Source organism: Colobus angolensis, unplaced genomic scaffold (assembly GCF_000951035.1).
Source record: "Colobus angolensis palliatus isolate OR3802 unplaced genomic scaffold, Cang.pa_1.0 Scaffold121, whole genome shotgun sequence".
Taxonomy (NCBI): Eukaryota; Metazoa; Chordata; class Mammalia; order Primates; family Cercopithecidae; genus Colobus; species Colobus angolensis.
Genome location: NW_012113253.1, coordinates 3976671 through 4003979, shown reverse-complemented (window position 1 = coordinate 4003979; position 27309 = coordinate 3976671). Strand labels below are relative to the sequence as shown.

General features: G+C 32.4%; 1 protein-coding gene across 5 annotated transcripts in view; it reads left to right on the top strand.

Moving 5' to 3' along the window:
• The window catches only part of RIMS2 (regulating synaptic membrane exocytosis 2), a 773533-nt gene that overhangs the window by 411341 nt on the left and 334883 nt on the right, over nt 1–27309 (top strand). For 3 of the 5 annotated variants that reach the window (XM_011931177.1, XM_011931160.1, XM_011931170.1), the window contains 7 exons: nt 9034–9101; nt 10943–11062; nt 14223–14322; nt 15138–15261; nt 17199–17245; nt 20448–20560; nt 26651–26698. In XM_011931177.1, coding sequence (XP_011786567.1) covers nt 9034–9101; nt 10943–11062; nt 14223–14322; nt 15138–15261; nt 17199–17245; nt 20448–20560; nt 26651–26698 — 620 coding nt within the window. Of the gene's footprint in view, nt 1–9033; nt 9102–9222; nt 9432–10942; nt 11063–14222; nt 14323–15137; nt 15262–17198; nt 17246–20447; nt 20561–26650; nt 26699–27309 lie in introns of all 5 variants that reach the window. The other 2 variants (XM_011931186.1, XM_011931195.1) reach the window with 2 other exon arrangements.

The following is a 27309-nucleotide window of genomic DNA, read 5'->3' as shown; positions in this document are numbered from 1 at the left end:
GGGGTGGTTTCCTTTAGCATCCTGATCATCCATAATTGTTTGTTTTGATTATATAGATTGGGCATATCCTCATTGGTTGCCCATCTGTCTTGCCCCTAGGGATGCTGTGCTCAATGATCTTCTCCTTAGCTTTGTGTGTCAATACTCTGTGGCTACACTCCTGCCTTGACACTCATTATAATAATGGCACTGACTATGTATTTGATTGCTAATAGCTGTCACCTGGCCTCTATTTCAGGCTCCTCTTTATCTGATTGTTTTTGGGGACCCCAGATAAGTAACAGTATCTCTTACTGTCAGCCCTATCAGTCAGAGGAAAGCCAACACTGGTATTCTCAATGATGCTGGTGTCTGCCTCCGCAGTGTGTTTCTTATTTCTTTAGCAAATGGAGGGGCATCTGAATCCTCAGATTCAGAGGATTCAGGGGATCTAGTTTTAGGAATTTCAAGTACATGGAGCTAAGATGTTCCCATCTCATGCCTCAGGTTTCCCTGCTATCAGGAATCTGCCCTTAGTATAGCAAACTTGCTGACATTGAGAATTTTACTTTCTTTAGAGCACGTACTTTTATAATTAACATTTGAGTTTGATACTTAGCTGTTTATGCCCACTAGTTGCAGGAAATGAGACTATGTGCTTCCAAGAAAATCTATATACATATTTAAATTATGTATTTTACCTGTCTATCTTTCTAGAATGTTAATTTCTTAAGCTCCTATTTGTACCTGTGGAACTAGAACAGTTTCAAATTGTGTAATTATTAAGATAAATTCTAATAGATGCCATATATACAATCATTTCATCAATTACATGTTATTAAATAAGAATATGTTGGTAATACCAAAAGAGCAAGATTTTAAAAAATAAGCTAATTATGGATAATGTTTATCATCCTATTTCAAATTCTACTGTACTTTATCCAGCCATGCTTTTGTATTTGTGCTTAGACTTGGTCTAAGCACATGGGGCCTCTAGATCTACTGACATTTTGGTTTGATTCATATTCTAAAATCTGCTGCTTTCAGAGCTGGCAATGAATTAAGAGCAAATTACCAGACACTTAGCGGCTTAAAACAACAACACATGTTTATTATCTCACAGTTTCTGTTGGTTAGGAGTCTTAGCATGGCTAAGCTAGGTTTCTTGCAGCTACAATCAAGTTGTCATCTGCGCTGCATTTTTCTTTGGACACTTGATGCAGGGAAGAATCTGATTCCAAGTTTAATAAGATTGTTGGCAGAATTTATTTCCTTTTGACAAGAAGCTGCCATCAGCTCCCCCACATCTCCTAAAGTCTGTTAGCAGCTCGTAGAAGGTATCCACGGTTCCTAAAGGCTGCCTGAAGTTCCTTTGTAACATGGACTTTACCTCATGGCTTCTTACTTCATTAAACCAGCAAAGAGAGTATCTAAAACAAGTCGACTAGCAAGGCAAAGTCTTATGAAACTTAACAGTGTCATGGGAGTAAGATCCCATCACCTTGCCATCCCCCTACCTTGTTTATGAGCAAGTCACAGGTCCCACAAAGGCATGAATACCATGAGGTGGGCATTATGGGCTGCCATCTTAGAATCAGTCCTCTGCACAGTGTCCAACAGTTGTCTCTGAAGCAACTCCATGGAATGTAGTTTGCAAACCATTGTCTTGCATAATATACCCTATATAAAACCTTTTTGAGTTGGACTTTGTGTTACTTTAATAGTTTACTAGAACATTTTCTTTGGAGTGGGGAAGACTTAAGACTTATTCTCAGTTTTAGTGACTATCTTATGAGGGGAAATGACCCTCGAGGAAGGTTTCAGCATTATATCTCAAAATACAGTTCCTGGGACACTTGTCCTCTGAGAAAGCTTCTGTGTTTCAATTAAGTTTGTGGAAACAGTATATTATATAATCCTCTTAGTGAAGCATGGTGTCATTATTATTTGAAAAAAGTCCTACACTCAAGAAATCTATTTAATTGTACTTAAACCAAAGTTTTCCAAAGTTATTTGATTAGAGAACTTTTAAATTACTCAATGCCCTTTAACATTTTGCAGAACCAGTATTCCATGGAATACACATTGGGAAATGCCCACATATATAACCTGACAAGTTGAAAAGGAGGACAGAATACCAAGAAGAGCAAAAAAATAAATAAATAAATAAAAGGGTTGTAGTTAAATGTTCTCTACCTACTTAGAATGAAAGTTGAGGCCTATGACTTGCACAAGTCATAAAATTGATAAGAAGTGAAGTCAGTATTTTAGTATAGCTTTTCTAGCTTCAACTATAAAACTCTTTCTGTTACAACATGCTGTTACTTTATAATCATGATGAAGTTGTTGAAGTTGTTGAAGAATGCCTTTATGTACTATGTGATTTAATTTTTGAGTATTTATTAACCCAAAAATGAAAAGCAATGATATAAAACAGTTAATAAACTGTTGTCTTAATGTAATGACTGTATGAAAAAATGTTGTAAATAGAATATATGAACATTTTTTCTCTGTGTATAGAACACACATACACACATAATTAGGTTAGTTTGTATTTTACGATAGAGGTAAGTGAAGGGGAAATTTTAGTCAAAGGTTCAAATTTTTAATTTTTTTTTTGTCAGGTCCTTATATTTAAGTATGTTTAACTTGTGCTAATAGAATAACTGAATACCAGAGTTAGACAGGATTTAGTGTGCTTTTTGTGTAACTTCCTATCTGAAGCATTGACCTTCTCTCTACATTGTGCTGACAAGTAATACTCTAGCCTTTTCTTTGAACACCTGTTGTGACGGAGTGGTGACAGTCTATGAAGGCAGCAAAACATTATTTTTAGATTTTTGCTTTGAAGTATTTATAGATTTGTAGGAAGTTGGAAAGATAGTTCAGTGAGATCCTATATATGCTTCACCCAGTTTCCTCAGAGGTTATATCTTGCATAGCTGTAATTAAGAAACTAATACTGGAACAATGTTTTTATAGTTCTAGGACATCTTATCACATATATGGATTCATATAACCACCACTTCTATAACAATGAAGAACTACTGTATTACAGCAAAGATCCTTATTACACTTCTTCTTTCTAATGACATCCTACTCCCTCTCCACCATCCCTGACATCTGCCAACCACTAATTTGTTCTTTATGTCTATATTTTTATCATTTAGAGAATGATATATGAATGAAATCATACAGTATGTGACATTTTGAGTTTTTTTCCCAATTCATACAATGCCCTTGAGGTCTATCCATGTTGTATGTATAGTTTTTTCCTTTTTATTTCTAAGTAGTATTCCATAGTATAGATATGCTACAGTTATTAATGGATATTTTGGTTGTTTCCACTTTTTGGCTGTTATAAATGAAGATATCTTCTTTGGTGAAATTTCTGTTTATATAGAGCATTCAGCCTTTTATCATTAAGTATGATCTTAGATGTTGGATTTTTATTGTTGTTCTATGTTAGTTTGAGCCAGTTCTCCTTGGTTATTTTTTAGAGTTTTTAAAAATCATGAATGCTTTTTCTGCATCAGCACTCAATGGGTAAGATCATGTAATTTTTTTTCTTTAACTTTTTAATATGTGGATCACATTGATTTTCAAATATTTGACCAGTCTTGCATTCCAGGAGTAAACCTCATTTGGTCATAGTGTATAATTCTTTTTATATATCACTGAATTCTCTTTGCTAATATTTTGTTAAGGATTTCTATGTTTATAATCATGAGGAGTATTGGTCTACAGCTCATTTATAGTTTGTCATTTTCTTTTTTGTTTTCTGTTTGTTCCTTTTATTCTTAATTTTGTTGTTTTCTTTTCCTTGCCTTCCTACGGGTTATTTGAACATTTTTTTTTATTTGAAATGCTTTGTGAATTGTGTTTTGATTGACCTAGAGTGTTTAAGTGTATTTCTTTTTGTAGGTTTTTTGTGTGGTTGCTTTAGGTAATATATTACATGTACACAACGTATCACATTGTATTGGTGTTGAGTTTAACTAGACTGGAATGTAGAAACCTTAAGTCACTTAAATTCCTTTATTTTCTCTCTTACCTCATAATGGACTTGTCTTAAATATTTTCTTTATACATGTTGAAAACCACATCAGACAATGTATGTTCTGCCTTTAAATACCAAAAACATAGTTTAGAAAACTCAAGAGGAGAAAGAAAACCCATATTTTTGCTTAGTATGTTCTTTATTCCTGCTTGATACTTTCAGGTTCCTTCTTTCTTTGTTTCTCTTTTGCTTCAAGAACTTCCGTTAGTTATTTTTTTAGGGTAGATCTGCTGGTGACAGAATCTCTTTGTTTTCTTTTGCCTGAGAATGTATTTCTCATTCATTTCTGAGAGATAATTTCATCATATTTAGAATTCAGGTTGACATTTCTCTTATTTTAGCAATTGAAAAATATTGTGCCACTTCTTTCTGGCTTCTCAGGTTTCTGATGAGAGGTCTGCTATCATTTGAATTGTTTTTCCCTTTTAGGTAAGGTATTGCTTTTTCTTACTGCTTTTAAGATATTTTGTTGTTAGTTTTAGTTTGATTATGGTGTATCTTGTAACAGATATCTTTGGATATTGTTTGTTTAGGGTTTTACATAGTTTCCTGAATCTATAGGCTTATATCTTTGGCCAAATTTGGGAAATTTTCTGTCTTTATTTCTTTGAATACTTTTTTTTTTTTTAACCCATTCACTTTCTTTTCTCCTGGACTTACAATGATATGAGTGTTAGACTTTTTGCTATAGTTTCTTGGCCCTTGAGGCTCTGTTCATTTTCTTTTCTTCTTTTTTTTTCTTTATTCTATTTTCTGTCTGTTTTTCAGATTGGGTCATTTTTATTGTTCTGTCTTCAAGTTCACTGAGTCATTCCTCTGTCCTCTCCATTCTGTGGTTGCTTTTTGTATTTCAGTTATTTTTGTATTTTGCATTTTGTATTTCAGTTATTTTTCAGTTCTAAAATTTCCATTTGGTTCTTTATGTGCTTTCTAGTTCTTGTTCTAGAACTGGAAAGCACACTAATACATTTTTGTACTGTTACTAAAAAAAAGATATTTTATTATCTTAGTTCTATACTATTAAGCTGCAAAAAATAAGAATATCCAGTGATAAGTATTATTAGGTGTATAATAATAGTCTTAATAGTTTTTAGGACTATTTTCTATATGGTTTACCATTAATTATCTTATTCTTACAGGGACACTAATTTTACTCATTCAACAAGTGTTTATTTAGTACTTATACATGACAGTTTTTTGTTTTGTTTTGCTTTTGTTTTTGTTTTTGGAGATGAAGTCTCGCTTTGTTGTTGGCCAGGCTGGAGTGCAATGGCACTGTCTCAGCTCACTGCAACCTCCGCCTTCCGGGTTCAAATGATTCTCTTGCCTCAGCCTTCCAAGTAACTGGGACTGGGAGCTACAATGCACCATGCCCAGCTAGTTTTTGTATTTTTATTAGAGATGGAGTTTCATCATGTTGGCCAGGCTGGTCTCAAACTCCTGACCTCAGGTGATCCACCCGCCTCAGCCTCACAAAGTGCTGGGATTACAGGCGTGAGCCACTGCGCCCAGAATATAGGGCAATTTTTTTTGTCAATCAGAGGTTTTAACTTTAGTTTCAAATGGTTAAACAGCTTATGTTTTTTATTTTCAGAACAAAAGAATTTACATTTCTGCCTTTTTGGTAGGTTGCAAGCACAGAGGGAGAAGAGAAATTTTGAGGTGAATTTTCTTACTGTCACATAAACCAGTTAAGAATTTTTATTTACAGGCTTCATACTGTTTTTTCTCTAATGCACAGATTTGTCAATGCTTTGTTGTGGGACAATACTGTATTTTGAAAGGGCTACAGGTTTTCTGAGACACAGATACCCTTAGCTTTTTGGGTAGCCATCCAGGCATGGGCATAAGTATCCCATGTACTGGTCATCTCCATATACTCCAGTGTGTTTTACTAATATTGTAATTATCAAAAAGCTTGGAAAGCACTTCTCTGGCCCATAGGTTAAAGAATGGGTTTTTTCTACAAATTGCATATTGTGTGTGTTAGATAATAAAGCCTATTCTCTTTCATAAATGAGTTTCGTAAAAGAATTGTCTCCAGTAATTCTCAAACATCTGACCATAATCATCTGGAAGGCTTGTTAAAATACAGATTGCTAGGCCCACTAACAGTTTCTAATTCATTAAGTCTAGGGTGGCACCCAGAATTTACATTTCTAACGTGTTCCCAGGTGTTGCCGATGATGCTATTTTGAGAACTGCAATTTGAGAACCATTCATTTACACGCAACTTTTTCTACTTTTCACTTTCCTTTGTTTTTTGGTTTCTTCAACCTGATTGTAATTTTCATCATTCTATCCAATTGTTCTTCCTGACATCTTTTCTAATCTTCATGGTTGCCAAATCCAATGCATATTTTTAACCTCCTCATCTTATTTGATATGTAAAAATCATTCAGCATAGTTTATTTCTTCTTTGTTTTAGGCAACTCTATTTGATTTGGAGACCTCCCTCTATCTCCCTCCTTCCTTCCTTTTTTTCTCTGCATGCTGTTTTTGAATCTTCTCTCTTTTTTTTTCTCAAATCAAACCCTAAATGTCAGAATTCAGTTTGGGTTCTCTTCATACCTTATTTTACCCTCTATCCCTAAATGATCTCACTTACTCCTGTCTGTATGTTAATAATTGCCAATTTATGTCTCCAGATCAAAACTTTAAGTTTTTTGTTTGTTTGTTTTGTTTTTTGAGACAGTCTTGTTCTGTCTCCAGGCTGGAGTGCAGTGGTGTGATCTCAGCTCACTGCAACCTTCGCCTCCAGGTTTCAAGCAATCCTCCTGCCTCAGCCTCCTGAGTAGGTTGGACTACAGGTGTGTATCACCACACCCAGCTAATTTTTTGTATTTTTAGTAGAGATGGGGCTTCACCACGTTGGCCAGGATGATCTCCATCTCTTGACCTCATGATCCATCCGCCTCAGCCTCCCAAAGTGCTGCGATTACAGGCATGAGCCACCATGTCCAGCCAAAACTTTCCCTAGCCAGTTTCCTTCTTGTATGTCCACTAGGTTCAAATAATATATCAAAATTCAACCACCGTATTTAATAAATTCTAAGATGAACATTTTTATATCCTGAAAGTTATGAATCCTATAGTCAATGGTGTCATATATTTTATGAAATAGATTCCCTCTTACCCTTCCCTAACAAAAAGTGCTCTTCCTCCAATCTTCTCCGTCTCATAAATTTTTTCTTCCATTCAGTTATTAATGCCAGAAACTGGGGAGTTGACCTTGACTCTTTAGTCTTTCTTAACACTGTTATTTCTACCTCAAAAACATCTCAGTCCCTTTTTTCTTACCATGTCTATTGCTATTATCTTTATTCAAGCCATAATTACCTTTTCCAAGGGTTATTGTAAATGTCTTTTAACTTTTGGTGTCATACAGCCTAGTCTCTGTGTAGTACTTATATTCATCATTTAAAAATGTTAATCAGATTATGTCACCATTACACTTAAAATCCCTCAGTGGTTGAATTTAAAATCTTTAATATGAAATAAAAGACTTATCTAAGTTGTTCTGTGCTGCCTTACCAGTTTCACTTAGTACCATATTCTTCTTCATTCTTTTTGGTTCAGAAACCATTGTGTTCCTTCAGTTCTTTTACAGCACCATGTCACATCTTTCAGTTCTCATCTTAAACATTATTACTGGCCGGGTGCGGTGGCTCAAGCCTGTAATCCCAGTACTTTGGGGAGATCGAGACCATCCTGGCGAACACGGTGAAACCCCGTCTCTACTAAAAAAATACAAAAAACTAGCCGGGCAAGGTGGCGGGCGCCTGTAGTCCCAGCTACTCAGGAGCCTGAGGCAGGAGAATGGCATAAACCTGGGAGACGGAGTTTGCAGTGAGCCGAGATCGCGCCGCTGCACTCCAGCCTGGGTGACAGAGCGAGACTCTGTCTCAAAAAAAAAAAAAAAAAAAAAAATTTATTACTTTAGGGGTGTTTGCTGACCCCAAAGTCTAAATTAGATCTTATTGTACTCTTTCATAGTGTCTTGTATGTTCCTATATGACACTGATGATTTGTTCTGTTTCTCTATCCCTACTCTGTTGTAAGCATATTTCATTGTTTTACCCTTTACAGTAGAGCTTAGCACAATACATAGCAAATGGAAGGTGTTCAGTATGTATTTTTAGAAAATAAAATTATAAATAGAATTTTAAAAGATATATGTGCATATATAGACTAAAAAGATATTAAAGATAACAAATATTTTATATTTAGAAATACTGAGCAAATAGGAAGCATGTAAGTTTGGGAAATGGTGGATATGCATTCTTAGTTGCCAGTCACATAAATTATCTGACAAAATTTTTTTAATTTACTTTTTATAAGAATGTGATTTCTGAAAAAAGTTGAAAAATTATATCAAAATATTAAGTGATTCATGATGTTTAAGTAAAGTTTATTTTTACTAATATTGAATGAATCTGTTTTATAATTTTCATACAAATTACTATTTTGTGGAAACAATTTTTTTAACCACCCAAATTTCTTAGGAGGTTTTAGCATGATGAAGAATATCATACTGCATTTCAGAAGTGGCATTTAATTATTTGACTTTTTAAAATACTGGTTATTGGCAAACCAATGTAAACGTTTGAAATGTCCCTTAATCTTTGGAGAACAAACTCATGTCTTTAGACCAACATGGGAGTAAAAAAAATAGCATGAATAACAGACATAGCTGATAGTCTTTTTCAGCATATACATTTTTTTGTTTCTATTTCCGTTTATTATTGTTTCTCTTTTTGCAGGACTTTTGTTCTGTAGGGTCTGTCTAGAGATATAAACCTTATATTATACTTTCTATAAATTTTACACGTTTTAAATATTAGCTTTCTTTTGGCATATATATATATATTTATTTATACAGACAAAGTTCTTGAGACCAGACAGGATCACACAGTTTAAAATGTTTATAATGTCTCTGTCTGTCCCTTTTTTCACCATCTCCTTTACTGCGCTCTTTTGTCTGACTCTCACAGGAGACATGGATTACAACTGGTTGGATCATACGTCTTGGCATAGCAGTGAGGCATCCCCAATGTCTTTGGTGAGACATGTGGAGCCTTACTATTTAATTTTCGTTATCATTTCACTTTTCCTTTTTTATTTACACCTTTGCATGTTTCTTTTTTGTTTCTTTTTTTTTTTTTTTTATCCCATACCTGTAGGGGACAGTCAAAAGGGAAAAAGAAAAACTAGTGAGCAGGCAGTTTTGTCGGACTCTAACACCAAGTCTGAAAGACAAAAGAAAATGATGTACTTTGGTGGCCACTCTTTGGAAGAGGATTTGGAATGGTCTGAACCTCAGATTAAGGACTCTGGGGTAGATACGTGTAGTAGCACAACCCTAAACGAGGAGCATAGCCATAGTGATAAGGTACTGAGATTGTAGAGCCTGCCTTTTAATCCGCTCATTTGGTCTTCATTTGCTCTCTGTCACTCATTAAAACAGAACATAATAAAAGGACAGGGCATCTCAAGGGTCACTGTAGCATTTCTTAAGGTGCAGAAAAGAAAAACAAAAGCAAACTAAACAAACAACAAACCAAAAAAACCTCTTGCTTGCTTTGCTGTTTTTATTTGACGGCATACCAAAAAATAAGTATATAAAAATAAATCTTAGGAACAAAGGAATGTTTTGTCTTTTGTTGCATGAGAGAACTTTGTAGTGTTATTAAAAACCACAAATAATAAATAATTTTTGGATTGGCTTATTTGATTGCTTGCATATGTTTTCCTTGGGATGAAAATTAAATTATTAATAGTTTGAATCCCAGACAAAAGGGAGATAATTGGGTCTGTTTGCACAGAAAAAGTTGTTTTTCTTTTTTCCCTTTCACTGTCATTTTGGTCTTTTGTTTTATTGTCATAGCATTTTAATGTAGTATTAATTAGTATTAGAGCCCTTGCCATCTGCTTTGATATTTATTATTTTTGCTTTTAGGATAGTGGGACTTTTGAAATCTTTTTACCATATAGATGTGATTGACTGGAACTTGCATTTTGCCTGCTAAATTTTGCATGAATATGCCTGTTACTTTTTGATAACTATGAAACTATGATTACACAAATCATTTACTTTCCTATTGAGCGTATCATTCATAATAGAATAGTGTCATTATTTACAGAGGCCTTGGTTCAGCGCTGAGAAACAAAGAAACTACTAATGTTTTCAAGGTTATTTAACAATGGATATCATTGAATTATCTAGTAAAGGTAATTTACTAAATAGATCAAAAACCTGAAAGAATCATGAAAGAACTTTTGAGAAGTGAGAAATGTAATCTATTCCCACCCGTAAATGAAGCCTGTTTCTCTCCCATGCAGATTCAATTGGGAATTTATTGGGGCTTATGTACACTTCATTATTTTAATCTAGAAACCTCTTCAAAAAAGCCCTCATCATAGGGTCAAATTTAATGTTTTAGTATGATTTGACTTTTTAATTGTTACTGTATTACAGTCTTTCAAAATCTTCCAAATGTGTTTGAAGAGGAAATTTTCATTTTTAAATGAATTCACTTGCATAGAATTTCAGTGTATCTTTTCTACCTGTGAATTTTTATTTTTCAGTATGTAGATAATTAGTTGCACGCATTTTCAAAATTTCTCAGATTTTGTAGAGCTATTCATTATTGTGTTAGAGAACTGTAAGAATTGGAAGTAATTGGATTTTGAAAAAAACTTTGAGATTATACTGAGGTTATAAGCATAATATAGTGCACCCTTATGAGCAGTGCTTTGAAATGAAAGCTGGTTTGTGTAATCATGACACTGGAATTCTGAAGTTTAGAGAGGTCGTACAATCAGAGACCATTTGTCATAAATTGACAAAATCATTTATTTATTTTGTATTTATTTATTTTGTTTGTTGATGCAAAATGTCAGCACCCTGTAACCTGGCAACCATCTAAAGATGGAGATCGTTTAATTGGTCGTATTTTATTAAATAAGCGTCTAAAAGATGGAAGTGTACCTCGAGATTCAGGAGCAATGCTTGGCTTGAAGGTATGTAATAAAATGTATGATATTTTGGCTCTATACTCTTATAGGTTTACCAGAAAAGCAAAGGATAACTTTCAACCTGTACCAATTTAGTAGTGTATTTTTCCATTTTCAATAATTTGTGAAGATTTGCACTCATTATCTAAAACATTTCATTTTCCCACTATTATTTAAGAAGTTGCCATAATTCCACAGTAATACTTGTGTACATATAAATTTGGAAGACATTAAAAGTAACCTCATTAGAATCTACCTGAATCTGAAATACAGTGGTCAAACTCATTTTAACTATACAGTTTATTCTTTAAGTCTAAATCTGTGTTTATATTTTATTAAAGTGATAGTTTAATTACTCAAAATGAAAACTTGGGAAATGTAATATGTATATTACATATATATATATAATTTTGTATAAATGCTGTAAAATGTGTGTATGTGTGTGTATGTGCATATGTGCACTTAAGAGAGAACTGTTTGAATTCTAAAAACAAAAATAATTATGCTGGGAAATTAAATACAAATATTGATTTATGTTTTACTGTAAAATACCAGGAAATTATTTGGTAAATACATTAAATAGAGCTTTGTTTGGTTTTTGTGCATCTAGTATACCCAATTAAAACCTGAAATGAAAAAAGAATATGCTGGGTGTCATGGTTCATGCCTGTAATTACAGCACTTCAAAAGGCCCAGGTGGGAATATTGCTTTGGACCAGGAGTTTGAGACCGACCTAGACAACATAGTGAAGTCCTGTCTCTACCAAACTGTTTTTTTGTTTTTTTTTTTTTTGAGATAGAGTCTCGCTCTGTGGCCAAGGCTGGAGTGCAGTGGTGCAATCTCGGCTCACTGCAACCTCTGCCTCCTGGATTCAAGTGATTCTCCTGCCTCAGCCTCCCGAGTAGCTGTGACTATAGGCGCGTACCACCACGCCCAGCTATTTATTTATTTATTTATTTATTTATTTATTTCGTATTCTTAGTAGAGATGGGATTTCACCATGTTGGCCAGGATCATCTTGATCTCTTGACCTCGTGATCCACCCACCTTGGCCTCCCAACGTGCTAGGATTACAGGCATGAGCCACTGCGCTCAGCCCAAAAAATTTTAAAATAGCTGGACATAGCAGCACATGCCTGGAGTCCTAGCTACTGAGAAGTCTGAGGCAGGAGGACTGCTTAAGCCCAGGAGTTTGAGGTTAGAGTGGGCTGTGATCACACCACTGCACTCCAGCCTGGGCAACAGAGTGAGACTCTGTCTCTCTCTAAATAAATGTTTTAGAGCTAAGCCATTCCTATAAAAATTGTCCTGTAGAATATAAGAGATATTAGAAAACTTTGGGTGTAGGTGGAAGTGGACTATGTATTAGGTCTTTCTTGCATTGCTTTAAAGAAATACTGGAGACTGGATAATTTGTAAAGAAAAGAGGTTTAATCAGCTCTTAGTTTTGCAAGCTTTAAAGGAAGCATGGTGCCAACATCTGCTTGGCTTCTGGGGAGGCCTCAGGAAGCTTACAATTATAGTCAAAGGTGAAGGGAGAGTACACATGTCACATGGCAAAAGCAGGAACATGAGAGAGTGGGAGTGGGAAGCAAGGTGCCACATAGGTTTAAATGACCAGATCTTGCAAGAACATTTATTGGGTGGCATTCATGTGCTTGCACTCACCTGAGCATTTTATATCTGTTATCCTAGTTAACACTCACAATAGATGAGAAATAGTCTTAGAGAGGTGTTTAACTTCCCCATGGTCACAAGATGGTGACGATGGTGGAATTTAAAATCAGATTTGACCCATTTCCAGGGACAGTGAGATGTGCCTATAGTCCCAGCTACTTGGAAGGCTAAGGCAGGAGGATTGCTTGAGCCTAGGGTTTCAAGTCCAGCCTGAGCAAAATAGTGAGACCCTTTGTCTTAAAAACAATTTTTTAATCCAGAGATGCCTATTATAGTGTTAGAATAAAGATTAGGAAGTCTTGGCTTCAATTCCAAATACAGGAGTTACTAGTTACATGAAAATGGACAAATAAACTTCTTTTAGCTTTAGATTTCTTATCTATTCAATGAGGATAATTGAATTGTTGTAATGTGATTAAATAAACAAACATACAAACATTTAGTAAAATGCCTGGCAAGCTTTAAGATATCAATAATCATTATAGCTAGTGTAATTAATTAATTATTATTAATGTTTGTTAAGCCAAGAAAGTTTTTAAATATTTACTTAAGGATATAAGTCAATAAGAACTATACATTTAATTTTCAGATTCAAACATAGGATTAATTAGTTTATTAACTGAATTGCAGCTATGTGTAATTCACTGTAATTATGGAAAAAATGCGTGGAATAAGATACACCCCATGATTTTTGAATTCAAATAACTTTCACTCTGTTTAGAAGAGAAAAACCAATTCATTTCAGTCAGTGAAGTTAGTTGCTATTATTTGCTTCACTTGCCATCAAATTGAGATATTTGACTGAATGGTGGTTGACTAGAATCAAAGCATTAATTTTGTAAGATATATAAGTATACATATGACTCCACAGCATTATTCCTAACATTTTTATTCATTTTCTAAAAGTTATATTTTAATAGAAACATAAAAATAAAAAATTGAGATTCAGATGGTCTGAAGTTTATATTACTTCTGATGCGATTAAGTAAATTTTGTAATTTTTTTCAAGTAAGATCCATCATCATTATGCACATTATCAGTGTTTCTAAAAGATTACCAATGAAAGTTTGGTGGTATATCCTAATTATAGTAAAAGAAACAAAAATTTTGTATTAAAGTGTTTACATCTATAACTAGAAATGTTTATATAATTAATATGATACTGTAAAATATGTTTTTGGAAATGACAAAAGCAAGAATTTTAGAATAAGGACAAAAATTACCAATTGTTATGTTGTTTCTAAGTTATGCAACATTTTAGCAAATAATGGGTATTAAATGGCAAAACAGTTGGAATATGTGAAAAAGACCTAGCTTTTAGGGCACATACTAACCTAATAGAGACAATAAATTATTTAAGAAATCATTTTCTGTACATTAAATTAGCGTTTTAGGTGTTGCAAATTGTTCTAGGTATTTTTTACCTGAATCTTCAACTATACTCATTTTAACAATATTCCCGTGTTAATATTTTCCTCTTTTAAACAGGTTGTAGGAGGAAAGATGACTGAATCAGGACGGCTTTGTGCATTTATTACTAAAGTAAAAAAAGGAAGTTTAGCTGATACTGTAGGACATCTTAAACCAGGTAGCCTTTTACCTTTGATTATTTACATTTAAACTGTTCAACTTTAGTAGTTATGAGTTATTTTCATTTATTTAGAAGTGATTTGACAATAACAAAGAGCTCATTTAACTTAGATATAAATCTCTATTCATTAATGGAAAGTCAAAACTATTATTTCTTGAGTCATAATAGATCAAAATCGTTTTTATATTGACTATATCTTATTTTTTTCTGATGGGTATTCTAATCTGTATATAATATTAACCTATTTTGTTTCCCATAAGACCTTTTTCTTTTGAGAAAATTCTAACGTAGTTTAGAACAAACTTTATGGACAAAGGCATATTTCCTACCATGTGTCACCCCTTATCTCTTTGGTAATGGATACTATTGGAGAAATCCTTGAGTACCTTGAAGAGGATTTGATAATATACTAATTATTAAGGTTTTTACAAGAGAGTTTAGACAGTGGAAACCCTTTACAAAAAAACAAGGTGCTCAGTTGCACATATATTGAGAAACCTAGAGTATAGAGTCATAAAATCTTTAAAGAGGCAACTGATTTTGATTGTTGCTTAGAATTCGAATTTCTATTAAGAAATCACATAGAGATAATGTTTATGTAATTTTTTCCTCTAATCATTGTCCTTTTCTGTGAAATATACTAATCACCATAGTCATCAAATTTTGTGTCACTGGAACTGTTCTGAGTATGTTTCATATTGTATAATGGTTATTTTATCCTATGGAGTTTATTGAAGTTTAAGATGCTGTTAAGTGTAATTTATTGGATCAAATTTTCTTTATGAGATTATTATTACTGACACACACTATAGGTGATGAAGTATTAGAATGGAATGGAAGGCTATTGCAAGGAGCCACATTTGAGGAAGTATACAACATCATTCTGGAATCCAAACCTGAACCACAAGTAGAGCTTGTAGTTTCAAGGCCTATTGGGTAAGTTGGTTTCAATATTTTATATGTGTGTGAAGTTGAATACTGTTAAACTATTTGTAATGTGCCATTTAATAATTTCTGATTGCTTTATGGAAATAAATTATTTTGTAGACAGTAACTTTTTCTCTTTCCTTACCAAAAGCACCACACCAAAAATAATATCTCTTTATCTGATCATATAGATGGTAGAATATACAGTTACTTACAAAAGAAGAAATATTTACGTGTTTATTCATTTTATTGTAACACCTTAAACGGTGGTTATAGGATTTAGTAGGGGAAGGAGACTATAAATCATCTATAGTCTACACATTTTACATTTTTCAAAATAGAGATTTCAACATAGGAAAGAAAGGGCCAAAGGACATACAACTCCTAGATAGAGGTAATAGTTTATGGAAAAACATGACATCTTTTTTAACAAGGTGAACAAACAGACCCAAAATAAGCAAACATCAAAGTACTCTTTGGCTTTATAATTTATACCTCTGTTTTATAATGCCTATGCATTAAATGTAATGCCTATAGATTAAAATTGACAATTTCCAGACATTGGCAATAAATGTTAAAGAGGCAACTGAATTACATTATATGCCAAGGTAAAATATATACCTGTATCAGAGTAAAAGTAACAGAAAAATATTACTGTTAGTGAATTATTAAATGCAGATTTAGGGTAAGAGCATTCTAGGGTGAAGCCTACAGAAATCATTTGTTGTAGAATAGTAATGTCCAGTTTTAATTCATTTAGGAAATGATGGGCCTGTATTATTTTTATCTCTTTTTTGAAAATGCTGAAGAAAACGACTTAGGGTGGTAGCTTAGTTTTATTGAAATGTTCCTTTTAAAGTATTAAATCTGGTACTTGAAATTGTATTCATTTTTTATTTTGTCTTTTCATAGTTTTGTATCATGGTAAAACTGCAGTGTATAAGATTAGTGTATTGATCAAATATATTTCTTGGTATTAAAGGATCTTCAAGTCTTGTTTTTGTTTAATATTTTAAATAATTTATAGTCCTTTATGTAATTTACTGAATGAATGTAACCATTAATATTTATTCCTTGTGTCAAATCTCAAATAAAAATATACACTTATTTTTGGTGTAAATATAGTTCCATGGTAATGTTGAGATTTCCCCATAAGAAACATGTTTGTCTTTTCTCAGTGATGTTACTACATTTTAAAAGTTTCCAGTGGCTCATGCCTGTTATCCCAGCATTCTGGGAGGGCAAGGCGGGTGGATCCCTTGAAGTCAGGAGTTCAAAACCAACCTGGCCAACATGGTGAAACCTTGTCTCTGCTAAAAATACAAAAATTAGGGTGAGGCAGGAGAACTGCTTGAACCCAGAAAGTGGAGGTTGCTGTGAGCTGAGATCGCGCCACTGCACTCCAGCCTGGTGACAGAGTGAGACACTATCTTTAAAAAATAAAAATAAATAAAATAAAATAAAATGAAAGTTTTAATCACAACATGAATATTTTACTTTTTATTTTGGTGATATTTTATTTGTACTTTAATGTTACTGATTTAGAACAGCAGGTAAAACCAAAGAGCAGAAGAGAATAAAAACGTATCTGTAAAACTTATCTTGTTTAATACAAATTTTTTATAATGGATAATTGTGCAGTGAGACACATAGAAAATAAAGTCTCTTTTTAAAAGCATGCTATGGATGCATATGAATTTTATTTCCTTTTAAATAGTTGAGGTTGGCCCAGAATACTTTTATGAGCAATAAGTACTAAGGCTTGTTTCTTATTTATATAATACCACTATTATACACAGTTTTCTTCATTTTACACTGTCCTATTAATAGATTGATAATGATAAAAAATATGAGTTGCATTAATTGTTGAAACAGTTTCTCTTTCTTTCTTTCTTTCTCTCTTTCTTTCTCTTTCTTTTTCTTTCTTTTTCTTTTTATCATTTCAGAGATATACCTAGAATACCTGATAGCACACATGCACAACTGGAGTCTAGTAAGTTTTATCTATTCTAGAAGAAAATGTTATTTATAATTGCATTCATCAGAGGTCAGATGAAGTATTTAGCTAGTAATGTGAAGTAAGAAATATGACAACCTTGCTATCAAGTATGTAAGCATATAAAGATGGAAAATTTAGTATTATTTCATGTCACTGTGGGAAAAAAATACAAAAAAATAGAATATTTTAAGTTTCTTTTAAACATATTGTCTTATTACAGATTTTTAGATAGCATGATTAAGGTATACTGCAATAAACTGCACATACTTAAAGTACACAATTAGGTAAGTTTTGACATACATATATACCTGTGAAACCATCATCCCAACAAAAAATCATGAACATAGTCACTGCTCCCAAAAATTCACCCCCAAAACTTCCCCCCTAGTTTTAAAATTTACTATTTGTAACCTCATCCTCATTAAGTGGGGGGAGATGCTTAGAATAAACTAGTGAATAATTACATTTATTCTAATTTATGTTTTTGGAAAGTGGGATAACAGTTCTGATTTAACATCAGAGGAGTAGTGGAACAATAAATACATAAGTTTAATGTCAAATTTATCTATAATTTTAAACATTATTGTTAGTGGTATTTCATATGTTAAATTATTTTTTTCAATGAAGTAAGTTTCTTTATTGATTGAGAGTACAGTAAGGGATATTGGGAGAGAGGAAAAAAGGGATTGCAGTTTGAAATATGTTGATCAGGATAGACCACATTGAAAAGGAAGGATTGAAGGAAACATTTGGAGTGGCTGCCTGGGGGGAAATCTTTCCAGGTACAGGATGTGTGGATGCAATGGCAAGAAAGCCTAAGGTGCATTTAAGGAAATTCAAGGAGGCCAGTGTAGCTGAATGGAGTGAGCAAGAGGAAGAATGGTATGAATGAGGATAGAGGAATAATGGGCAAATTGCAAAGGCCATATAACCCACTGTAAGGACATTGGCTTTTACTTTCAGGAAAATTGGGAGCTATCTAGGATGGTTTTGAGTAGATACTTAATGTTAAAATCTGGCTAATAGGTTGCAAATAGATTAATAGAGTCGAGGGTAAAAGCAAAGAGACTAACTAGTGAGAAGGCTAATCTAGTGGCAAGACAGTGGTGATGTAAACCATGTTGGTAGCAATGAGGATGGTGAGAAGTGGTCGGATTCTCTATATACCACAATAATTGAGAATGCACTATTAAAATAGATGTTTTTTTACTTTCATATTTACAATTACAAGTTTCTTTAAAGTCTTTATCAGAGTAGTCCTTTGAATGCCATAGCTCTATACTTTAAAATATAGTCCCATGACTTATTTGATTTAGTATCTTTGACTACGTGCTAAATGATTTTATCCAAAATAATATCATGATCACATAAAACTGTAACATAAATAATCAAATTATAATTATTATAAAATGATATTATCATCATTATCCTTATTGCTCCCATTTTATTTAGTACTTATAACTGTGCTTGATCTTGTACCTATACCATCACATTTAATTTTTACAACAATCCTATGGGGTAGGTTAAAATTTTTATTCACCTTTATTACATCTCTCAGATATTGTATGAGCAACATGGAAACCTTTATCTTATTTGAGCTATTTAAAAAGACCCTAGGCTATAATTCCAAAATAGTTTCTGAGGAGACAGGGGTCCTTTCTCAGATTAGATCCACTCTTTTATTCTTTAAACATTGATGTTTTTCCAAGCCCTTGTCCTTAACCATCTTTATTGCTGGTTCCTCAATAAATTCTTTTCTTCTTATGGTTGTAATTGCCAGCTGTATGACTTCTAAGTTTACATTATCAAAAGGAGATATCAGTGTCCCTACATGCCTGGATGTTCAAAGAATACATTCTGTTGTGTCATCTGCTGCCTGAAGTTTAACAACCTTTATTGTAAAAACAACAACGACAACAACAACAACAAAAAAAAACCCAGCTTCTTTCTTAGTAGAAAGGTTTCATTCGTCCTACTTGCTAGTAATATAAAAGGTATCACTGTTACTTCTAATCCTAAGCCTTGCAGTTTCCCTTTCATTTTACACCGTATTCTCTCTAGAGGTGAGTTTTATCTACCTTCATTTCCAGTTAGGCATACAACTCTACAGGTTAATTTCCAACACTAGTCTCTACTTGGACATTTGGTCCCATCTGTAGTTCCACTTAACTGCTTTACATCTCCCATTGGATGTCTCAGAGGTGTTGTAGGTTCACTGTGTTCCCAATTAAGTTTTTATACATCCATTCCCTTAAACACAGGTCTTCCTGGCCAAGCGTGGTGGCTCACGCCTGTAATCCCAGCACTTTGGGAGGCTGAGGCAGGTGGATCACGAGGTCAGGAGATCGAGACTATCCTGGCTAACACGGTGAAACCCCATCTCTACTAGAAAAAAAAAATACAAAAAATTAGCCAGGCGTGTTGGCGGGTGCCTGTAGTCCCAGCTACTTGGGAGGCTGAGGCAGGAGAATGGCGTGAACCCGGGAGGCAGAGGTTGCAGTGAGCCGAGATCAGCAACTGCACTCCAGCCTGGGTGACAGAGTGAGACTCTGTCTCAAAAATAAAAAAAACAAAAAACAGGTCTTCCCCAGTGTTCTGAATCCCCATGAATATCAGCAATGTTCTGTCCAGAGAACATGACAGACATACAGGGAATATTCTTATCCCTAAGAATGAAAATAGTGACAATAAATATTTAATATTTTATTCCTTTTTTTATGCCCCTCACTTCTTTCTGCCAGTATAATTTGTTATATTGTTCTATACATAATTTTAAAAATTTAATAATTTTGTACTTATTTTCTTATTATTTACAAATGTAGTCTGTCTTTCAGTTGCTTTATTGATTTATGTTTTGATTACTCCTTGTTTCTATTTTTAAATTTTTCTTAATATGTCATCGTAAGATATAAATACAGTACACTTAACAGATAGTAACTAAGTCCTGAGGTAGAGGCCTGTCTCTACTATAATTGGCACAGAAAATGGTTCACTATTGGTCTTAAGAGAATCCCTATACTGCACTTTTGCTTCCAAAAAAAACGCTTTAAGAATATTTCAACATTGTGTCTAAGAAAATGGCCTATATAATGACATTTTGTGGACATCAAAAAAATAAATAATTTAAAAGTTATATGGCAAAACTTACTAAATACTTGTGAAGAGCCATTGTTGTTATGTGTAATTATCGTTGCAGGTTCTAGCTCATTTGAATCTCAAAAAATGGATCGTCCTTCTATTTCTGTTACCTCTCCTATGAGTCCTGGAATGTTGAGGGATGTTCCACAGTTCTTATCAGGACAACTTTCAGTATGTAGTCATTACATTTACTCTTCTTTTCAGAATATCAAATAGTACTTTTAAAATACGATGCTAGTTTTTTACAAACCAAGTTATTCCTAGAACATAATTGTGCTTTTAACCTCCCACTTTATCATTCTTTTAGTTTTTGAAATCCAGTTTTGATTATTCATCATACTGCTTCATTTATTAGAGTTAGATTTTCTGGAATTTAATAACAGTTAGATTTTGTGAAGGTACCTAAACTCTTTTGTATGTTAGTAATTATAACGAAATTAAAGTTCTTAATTTTTGCTCTGTACCCTAAGATGACTATAATTTGTCATAGATTTTTAAGAGAAGTAAAAATGTTGCACTATGTAAAGATGGTATTTCAGATAAAAGTAAATATGAATTCTTCACTGCTTTTCAACTTTAAGGATTTTGGTGTCAGTTTATAGTCATCATTGGAGTTCAGTATTGCTATGAAATATAATGATACTTGAGATGTTTTTGTCAATAGACAAAATGAAATGAACAGAGAAATATATAATGGATTGCTGAATACTTCAGATAACTTTGCACATTAAGTGATCCCTGATTTCAACATTTTAAAATAAAACTTAAATATTCATTTATGCATTTTATATTGTGTTGATATCAGAGGAGCTTTACAAATGTAAGTCTTTACTTTTTATTCATTTGTTCTGTTGTCATTCCCTTATTAAACCATTTAAAAGTAGTAACATAATAAATTTATTCTTATACATTAGAAAAATACAGGTTGATATTACCAGTATTGTTGGTGATTACAAAACTTGAAATTTCATGAGTATTAAAAAGATATTTAGGTTGTCAAAATTCAGACATTGAATTTTGGATTAACAAAAAGTTACAGTTAAAAACTAAATTATTTGAGGCTGATATTTTAAGCCCAGAAAAGATAGCTTTTTGTTAAATTAGCTATGAAATTTTTCCTTTGATTTTTTTTTGGGAGGAGGGTGGGAAGGGGTAGTATTTGTTTTTTTCTGAAGTATTTTCATTAATTAAAAGAAGTTATAGGAAGTACATGCAAAAAGGAAAAAAGTTCGTCTGCAATCATTAAAAAAGTCATTAGACATGTCTTTTTTAGAATGATTTTGACCATAAAGGTGACAATAACAGAAAAGTTATATAAGAAAGAATATGTGATGCTATTAGGAAATTGTAAATGTTCCACTAAAATAAATTTCTTCCCTTATTATTTTTTTTCCTTTCTATTTCATAAACAGAGTGAACTTTTTCATTTGAGGCTAGTGGTCTTTTTTCAAGTCTGCAAAATAAGTAGCATCTTTCTACTTATTCTTACATATATCGACAGCACATATGTTGTCATTTATAGTTACAAACGTATGTTTTCTTCTACTATGCTATAAAATGCTAATAAATGTTGTTTCTTATTATGGATCCATTTCAATAGTTCATCCTTAAATAATGTTTTTGGGGCTGGATGATCCCAGTCCATAAATAAAACTGTATTTGTGGTGTGTTTGTGTGTGTGTGTCTGTCTGTCTGTCTGTGTCTGTGTGTATGTATAGTTTGCTTAAGTTCGTAAAGAAGGAGTGGAAGTTAGATTTTCTATAATAAGTAAGTATCACTTTGTTTTCTTATTTGAATCCCAAGGTCTTACTACAGATTGGACTAGGAGGGGAGGACGAGAAGCATAGTTCAGGGATTTAGACAAATTTCAAACTCAACTATTTTTCTTCATGGTTCAAAATTAATATGGTAAAAGGTACAACTGTTAAATATTTGGGGGAAATATAAACTTAAAAGTTTCACTTCTAAATTTATGTATAACGATGTAAAGTTATAGTATTTAGATTTATAAGTGGTTTTGTAATTTAAAATGTGTACTATTTTCTCCTTTTCTTATGACTTGGAAGGAATATGTTCCACTATGATATTATTAGTAAAACTTTTAGCTGTATCTGTTTTGAAATTATTCACACATATACCCATACCCTACCCTATACATAAAAAATGTTGGTTATAAATATACTGCATATTTATTGTGGGAAATCTGGAAAGCACAAAAAATTAATAAGATGTAAAAATCAGCTATAATCCTGACACTGAAATATAACCATTCACTACATATAAATTTTTAAACAAAACTGAAAAGAAAATACTATTTTGAATCTTGATTTTTCTCTTAGTAATATTGTGGACTTTTTCCTGTCTTTAAAAATTCCTCTTAAAATTGTTTTAATGGCCATTTTAATACTTCATTGTAACTTAATTCACTATTATAGGTTACCTTGCTTGTTTCTAACTAATTTTTATGAATAATGATTCCGTGGAAATCCTTGAATATAAATCTTGAATATTTTTGTTAGGACAAAATTCTATTGTCAGAATAAATTTCCAGAAATGAAATTACAATATAAAAGGCAAAGGAAAATTTTAGGATTTTTGAAATCTATTTTCAAATTTTTCCTTCAGAAATGATTTTACCTGATTAAACTCCAATCATCTACTTAAGAAATCTGTGTTAAGTTCTGACCCCCACATCAGGTATAGTGCTAGTCACTGCGAATACAAGTTTTTACCTTCATGTAACTTATGAATTTTATTCTTATATTTTTGCATCCAGGAAAACATAACTAAGATGCTATCTGGTATATAATAATTCCCTTTATATTTAATCCTGTCTCTATCAGCCTGGAGACAGTTTTGGTTTGCTCTAATGATGTAGAGGTTGGAAAAATATATCTACATATATCAACCCTAAGGAAAACTAGGAAGTCATAAACCAACATTACAATTCCTTTTTCCTTCTTTTCTACCTTTGGACATTTTTGCTTTTGGTTAGTTTTTACTTGCGCCCATACTTCACTTACAAAATTATGATATTGCTAATGCCTGAGAACAATGATAATTTTTATAGTATGTGAGCTGGCCTTCCTAATACTCTGTCAGTTCATGTCTCAAATAGAAAATATATACATATAATATCATTCTCAAAGGAGGTGATTATAAAAAAAACTGTAAGTTTGTTGTTTACATTTTCATGCTCAAGGCTGTTGATTTTTTTAAATGTATGCAATTTATTTTCTCTACATTTTTGAATTGTCCTGCTGTTTATTATTCTAGTGCATAGCAGTGAAAATGCCATTAATGTATTTGGTGAAGAAAATCAGCATGAATTCAGGTTTATGCCACGTAGGCTGTATGTTAGCTTTTTCACTGACAGCACTGCCTTATTAGGACCCTATTTTTAATATGTGTTCTTCCAGAATTTAGCAGTTTTTCTCCTTCAGTTGATTACTTTTGTAGTTCTTAATAGTTTCAATTAGTTTATAGTCTTTGACTATTTTGATAATAGGGCATTAAAAGAAAATATAGCTTTCAATTCTTTTCAAAGTGAGAAAAGGCTCAGAATTCTCTTTCTGTGGGAACATATTACCCAATTGATACTACTGTTAATCATATTTTATTTCATTCACTTCATGATCTGTGGTTGATTGATGGTTGCAGTGTTTTTCCAAGTTACTTTAAAAAATATCTTTTGACTCCATTTTAAGTAAATGTTACAAATATCCATTTTATATGCCCATTTGAAAGGAATACATAATTTAAGGAGCGGTATATGTCCTTTCTATCTCCCTGGAAACTCCGTAGCCTTTTTAAAACTTTCTATAAATGAAAGGTTTTTTTTTGAGCTTTTATCTGTTACACTTCATTGTTATAACTTTGTTATTCTGAAAGTATTGTATGAAAAGAATGTTCTAAAGATACTAGTGCAATTAATTGTGGAAAGTGATATTAAAAATGCAAAATGAATTGTAGTGTACAAATTCAAATTCTTCATTTGTATGAAGTCTGAATTGTTATAGATATCATCAGGTCTCTCATGCTTACAATAAATGAATTAATAGTAATTACAAATTACAGTGAGACACATAGTGTTTGCCATCCCTATCTGAAATATCCATAGAGACAGAAAGCAGTGGTTACTAATATACAGCGAGATGGAAAAATAGGGAGTGATTATGTAAAGTACAGAGTGTTCTGGGATGATGAAAATATTTTGAAACTGGAAGGAGGTAGTAATTCTGTGGTAATTCCACAGAATTCTGAACACAGTATTTGCCACTGAATTGTATACTTTAAAATAGTCAGTTGTATGTCTGGTGAATTTTACGTTAATTTAAAAAAATATTGTCAACACAAAAATATATTTTTATAGCCATATTTAAAATATAAACTCATGGGTGAAGACTAAGTGTAAATTGCCATAGGTTTCAGAAGGTTGATTTCAGAAGTCTGTGAGATGCATGTATGAGTTCATTTTAGAACATGGAAAAATGTTTGCTTTAAAGGATTAATTTATTTGAAAGTATTATTTCTTTTAAAGGGAATCTTTTATTTTATGACATAATATTTACTTGTAAAAATATTCTGTAACCTTAATATTTTTGGTCTAAAACAAAACAGGTAGGAGGACAGGGGAAATAAAATGTATTTCTAAAGTACCTTGTTTAGTCCCTTTTTTCAACATGCTAAATTTCTCTATGAATTTCGTATATCCCCTCTGTCATTTGCTAAAGCATTATAATAGCCTGTGGTTATGCCGACAGACGTCAGTAACACACTCCACATCTGAATATTTCTTTCTTCCTTTGGGAATATTTCCACATAAAAAGGAAGAGAGCTTAGATTTGAAACTGCCTTGGTTTTGAAAGAGACAGACAGAGAGAAAGAGAGAGAGAGAGATTGAGAGAGAGAGAAAGATGACTCATGATTGAATGACAGTCTGCTTTTAAGTCTGCTTTCCTTTGGGTTTTAGATTTATGTCTTAAATAAACGTGTCTGATCAATGCCAACTGGACTGAGCAAAAATACTCTTAGTACTCATTATCTGTTTCCAGTTAGCAGTGGAAAGAGAGAAGCCTTTAACTATTTATGACTTTGAAGTAGACAAGAGAGACATCCATAAGAAATGTGAGGAATGGGATGGAATCTTGGTGATAGAAGCAGAGTTAAATGCCTTGAAATCCATTCCCAAACCTGATTATGTTCTGATTTAGCTGTTGGAATGCCTAATAAAGGTACAACATTCTGATTATTGTGGTCTTTTGGAAACTTTCAAAATGAAAACAAAAGTCAGTAAGAGAAAGGAAATTTGATTTGATTCTGAGAATTTGATTTAGTGATTTAATTAGAACTGGGTTCTATTTTCTGTCTTTACACTACCTTGCCTTTTGTTTGAGTATGGGCAAGTGTGTCTAGCCCTTTTCTGTGTTTCCTGACCTACAAATTGTGAGTAGAAGCAACTACCTCATAAGGTTGTTGGAAATACCATGAGGCAATAAACTTATAATAAACTGTCAATAAAGCCTTGAAAAAGTGCAACAAACTGTATAAGCAAAAAGAGATAAGATATTGTCATTAATAGGTGTGATTAGCAATAAACAGTGTTACCTTAAGTGGTACATAATAAATGTCTGATGATGGCGTTTCAATACTAGAACCTAATAGGGATTCATCAAGTATGAATCAAGTAATTAATCCAATGCATTTCTGCACACTTTTATTTTAATGTGTTTATTCTTTTAAGAAATTCTAAAGCCAACTTGGCTAATAGTTTTTGGACTTTGGGTAGACATACTTTGGAGAAGTCACACAATTACTTCCACAGATGGGTTTTCACTCATAACTCTGTAATACATTTTCAACTAACTTCTTTTTGTACTGTCCTATTTTCTGTGTAGTATGTTTAAGGATAAAATATGAAATTTATTGATTCTTGGGTTATACTTTTAATCATTCTTTCAAAATACATGAGCCCAAATATATTATTTTATATCCAGTCTTAATTCTTGTTTTGTGAACTACATTTGAAAAATTTGATTATACAAATTCTAGTATTTTGTATAGTTTTTAATGTTTTTTGGCATTGGACAAAATTAATTTATTCATTACACTGAAGTATTTAATTTCGATAAATATTGTCATGGAAAAATTGTATTTAAGGGATAGTTGTATGTGTTTGTTTTTACTTTTGGTCTTTTAGTTCCAGTGTGTTGTCCTTTTTGGTTTTGTTTTATTGCTTTTTTCTTTAATTTTGCTTACCAGAGCCAAAGCCTTAGTAGAAGAACAACGCCTTTTGTTCCTAGGGTTCAGGTAAAGGCCTTGTCTGCCTGATAGAAACTAAAGTTGTGTTTAACCCTTATATGTATGTTTTTGGAAAATGCGTTAATAGGAAAACTTTTTTTGGTATGTTGCTCCAAACCATATTATTGACTTTCAAATCATGTTATTAGCCAGCTTGTAAAAATTTGCATGGGGATTAGAATATTGAATAAAAATTTAAAGAGACAATCTTTGTTAGTGATTTTATATGATAAACTAAATACTAAACCTTATAGATTTCAAAGTGGCATTTAATGTAGATTCTACTTATATATATGACATTTACAGAAATAGCTAATTTTATACTGTTGATATTTTCCTTTGTTACACTAAGGTTACTGTCTCTTTAAATCACTCATTATGTCACTTAACATCTATATTCTCTTGCATTTTCCAAGTAATAACTCCTTGAGGAGACTGGCAAATAAATTTGTACCTTATTTAAAATATGAATTTTATGCATATTATATATAAGGTTCATTTTTTGGAAAGTATTTTACTTTGAAAGAACAAAATTATAGTCCAAATAAAATAAGTTGGATTTATTTTGTTAATATTTTGCCATTGTAGTTTTATTTAATTTTATGTAATAGTTGGGTACA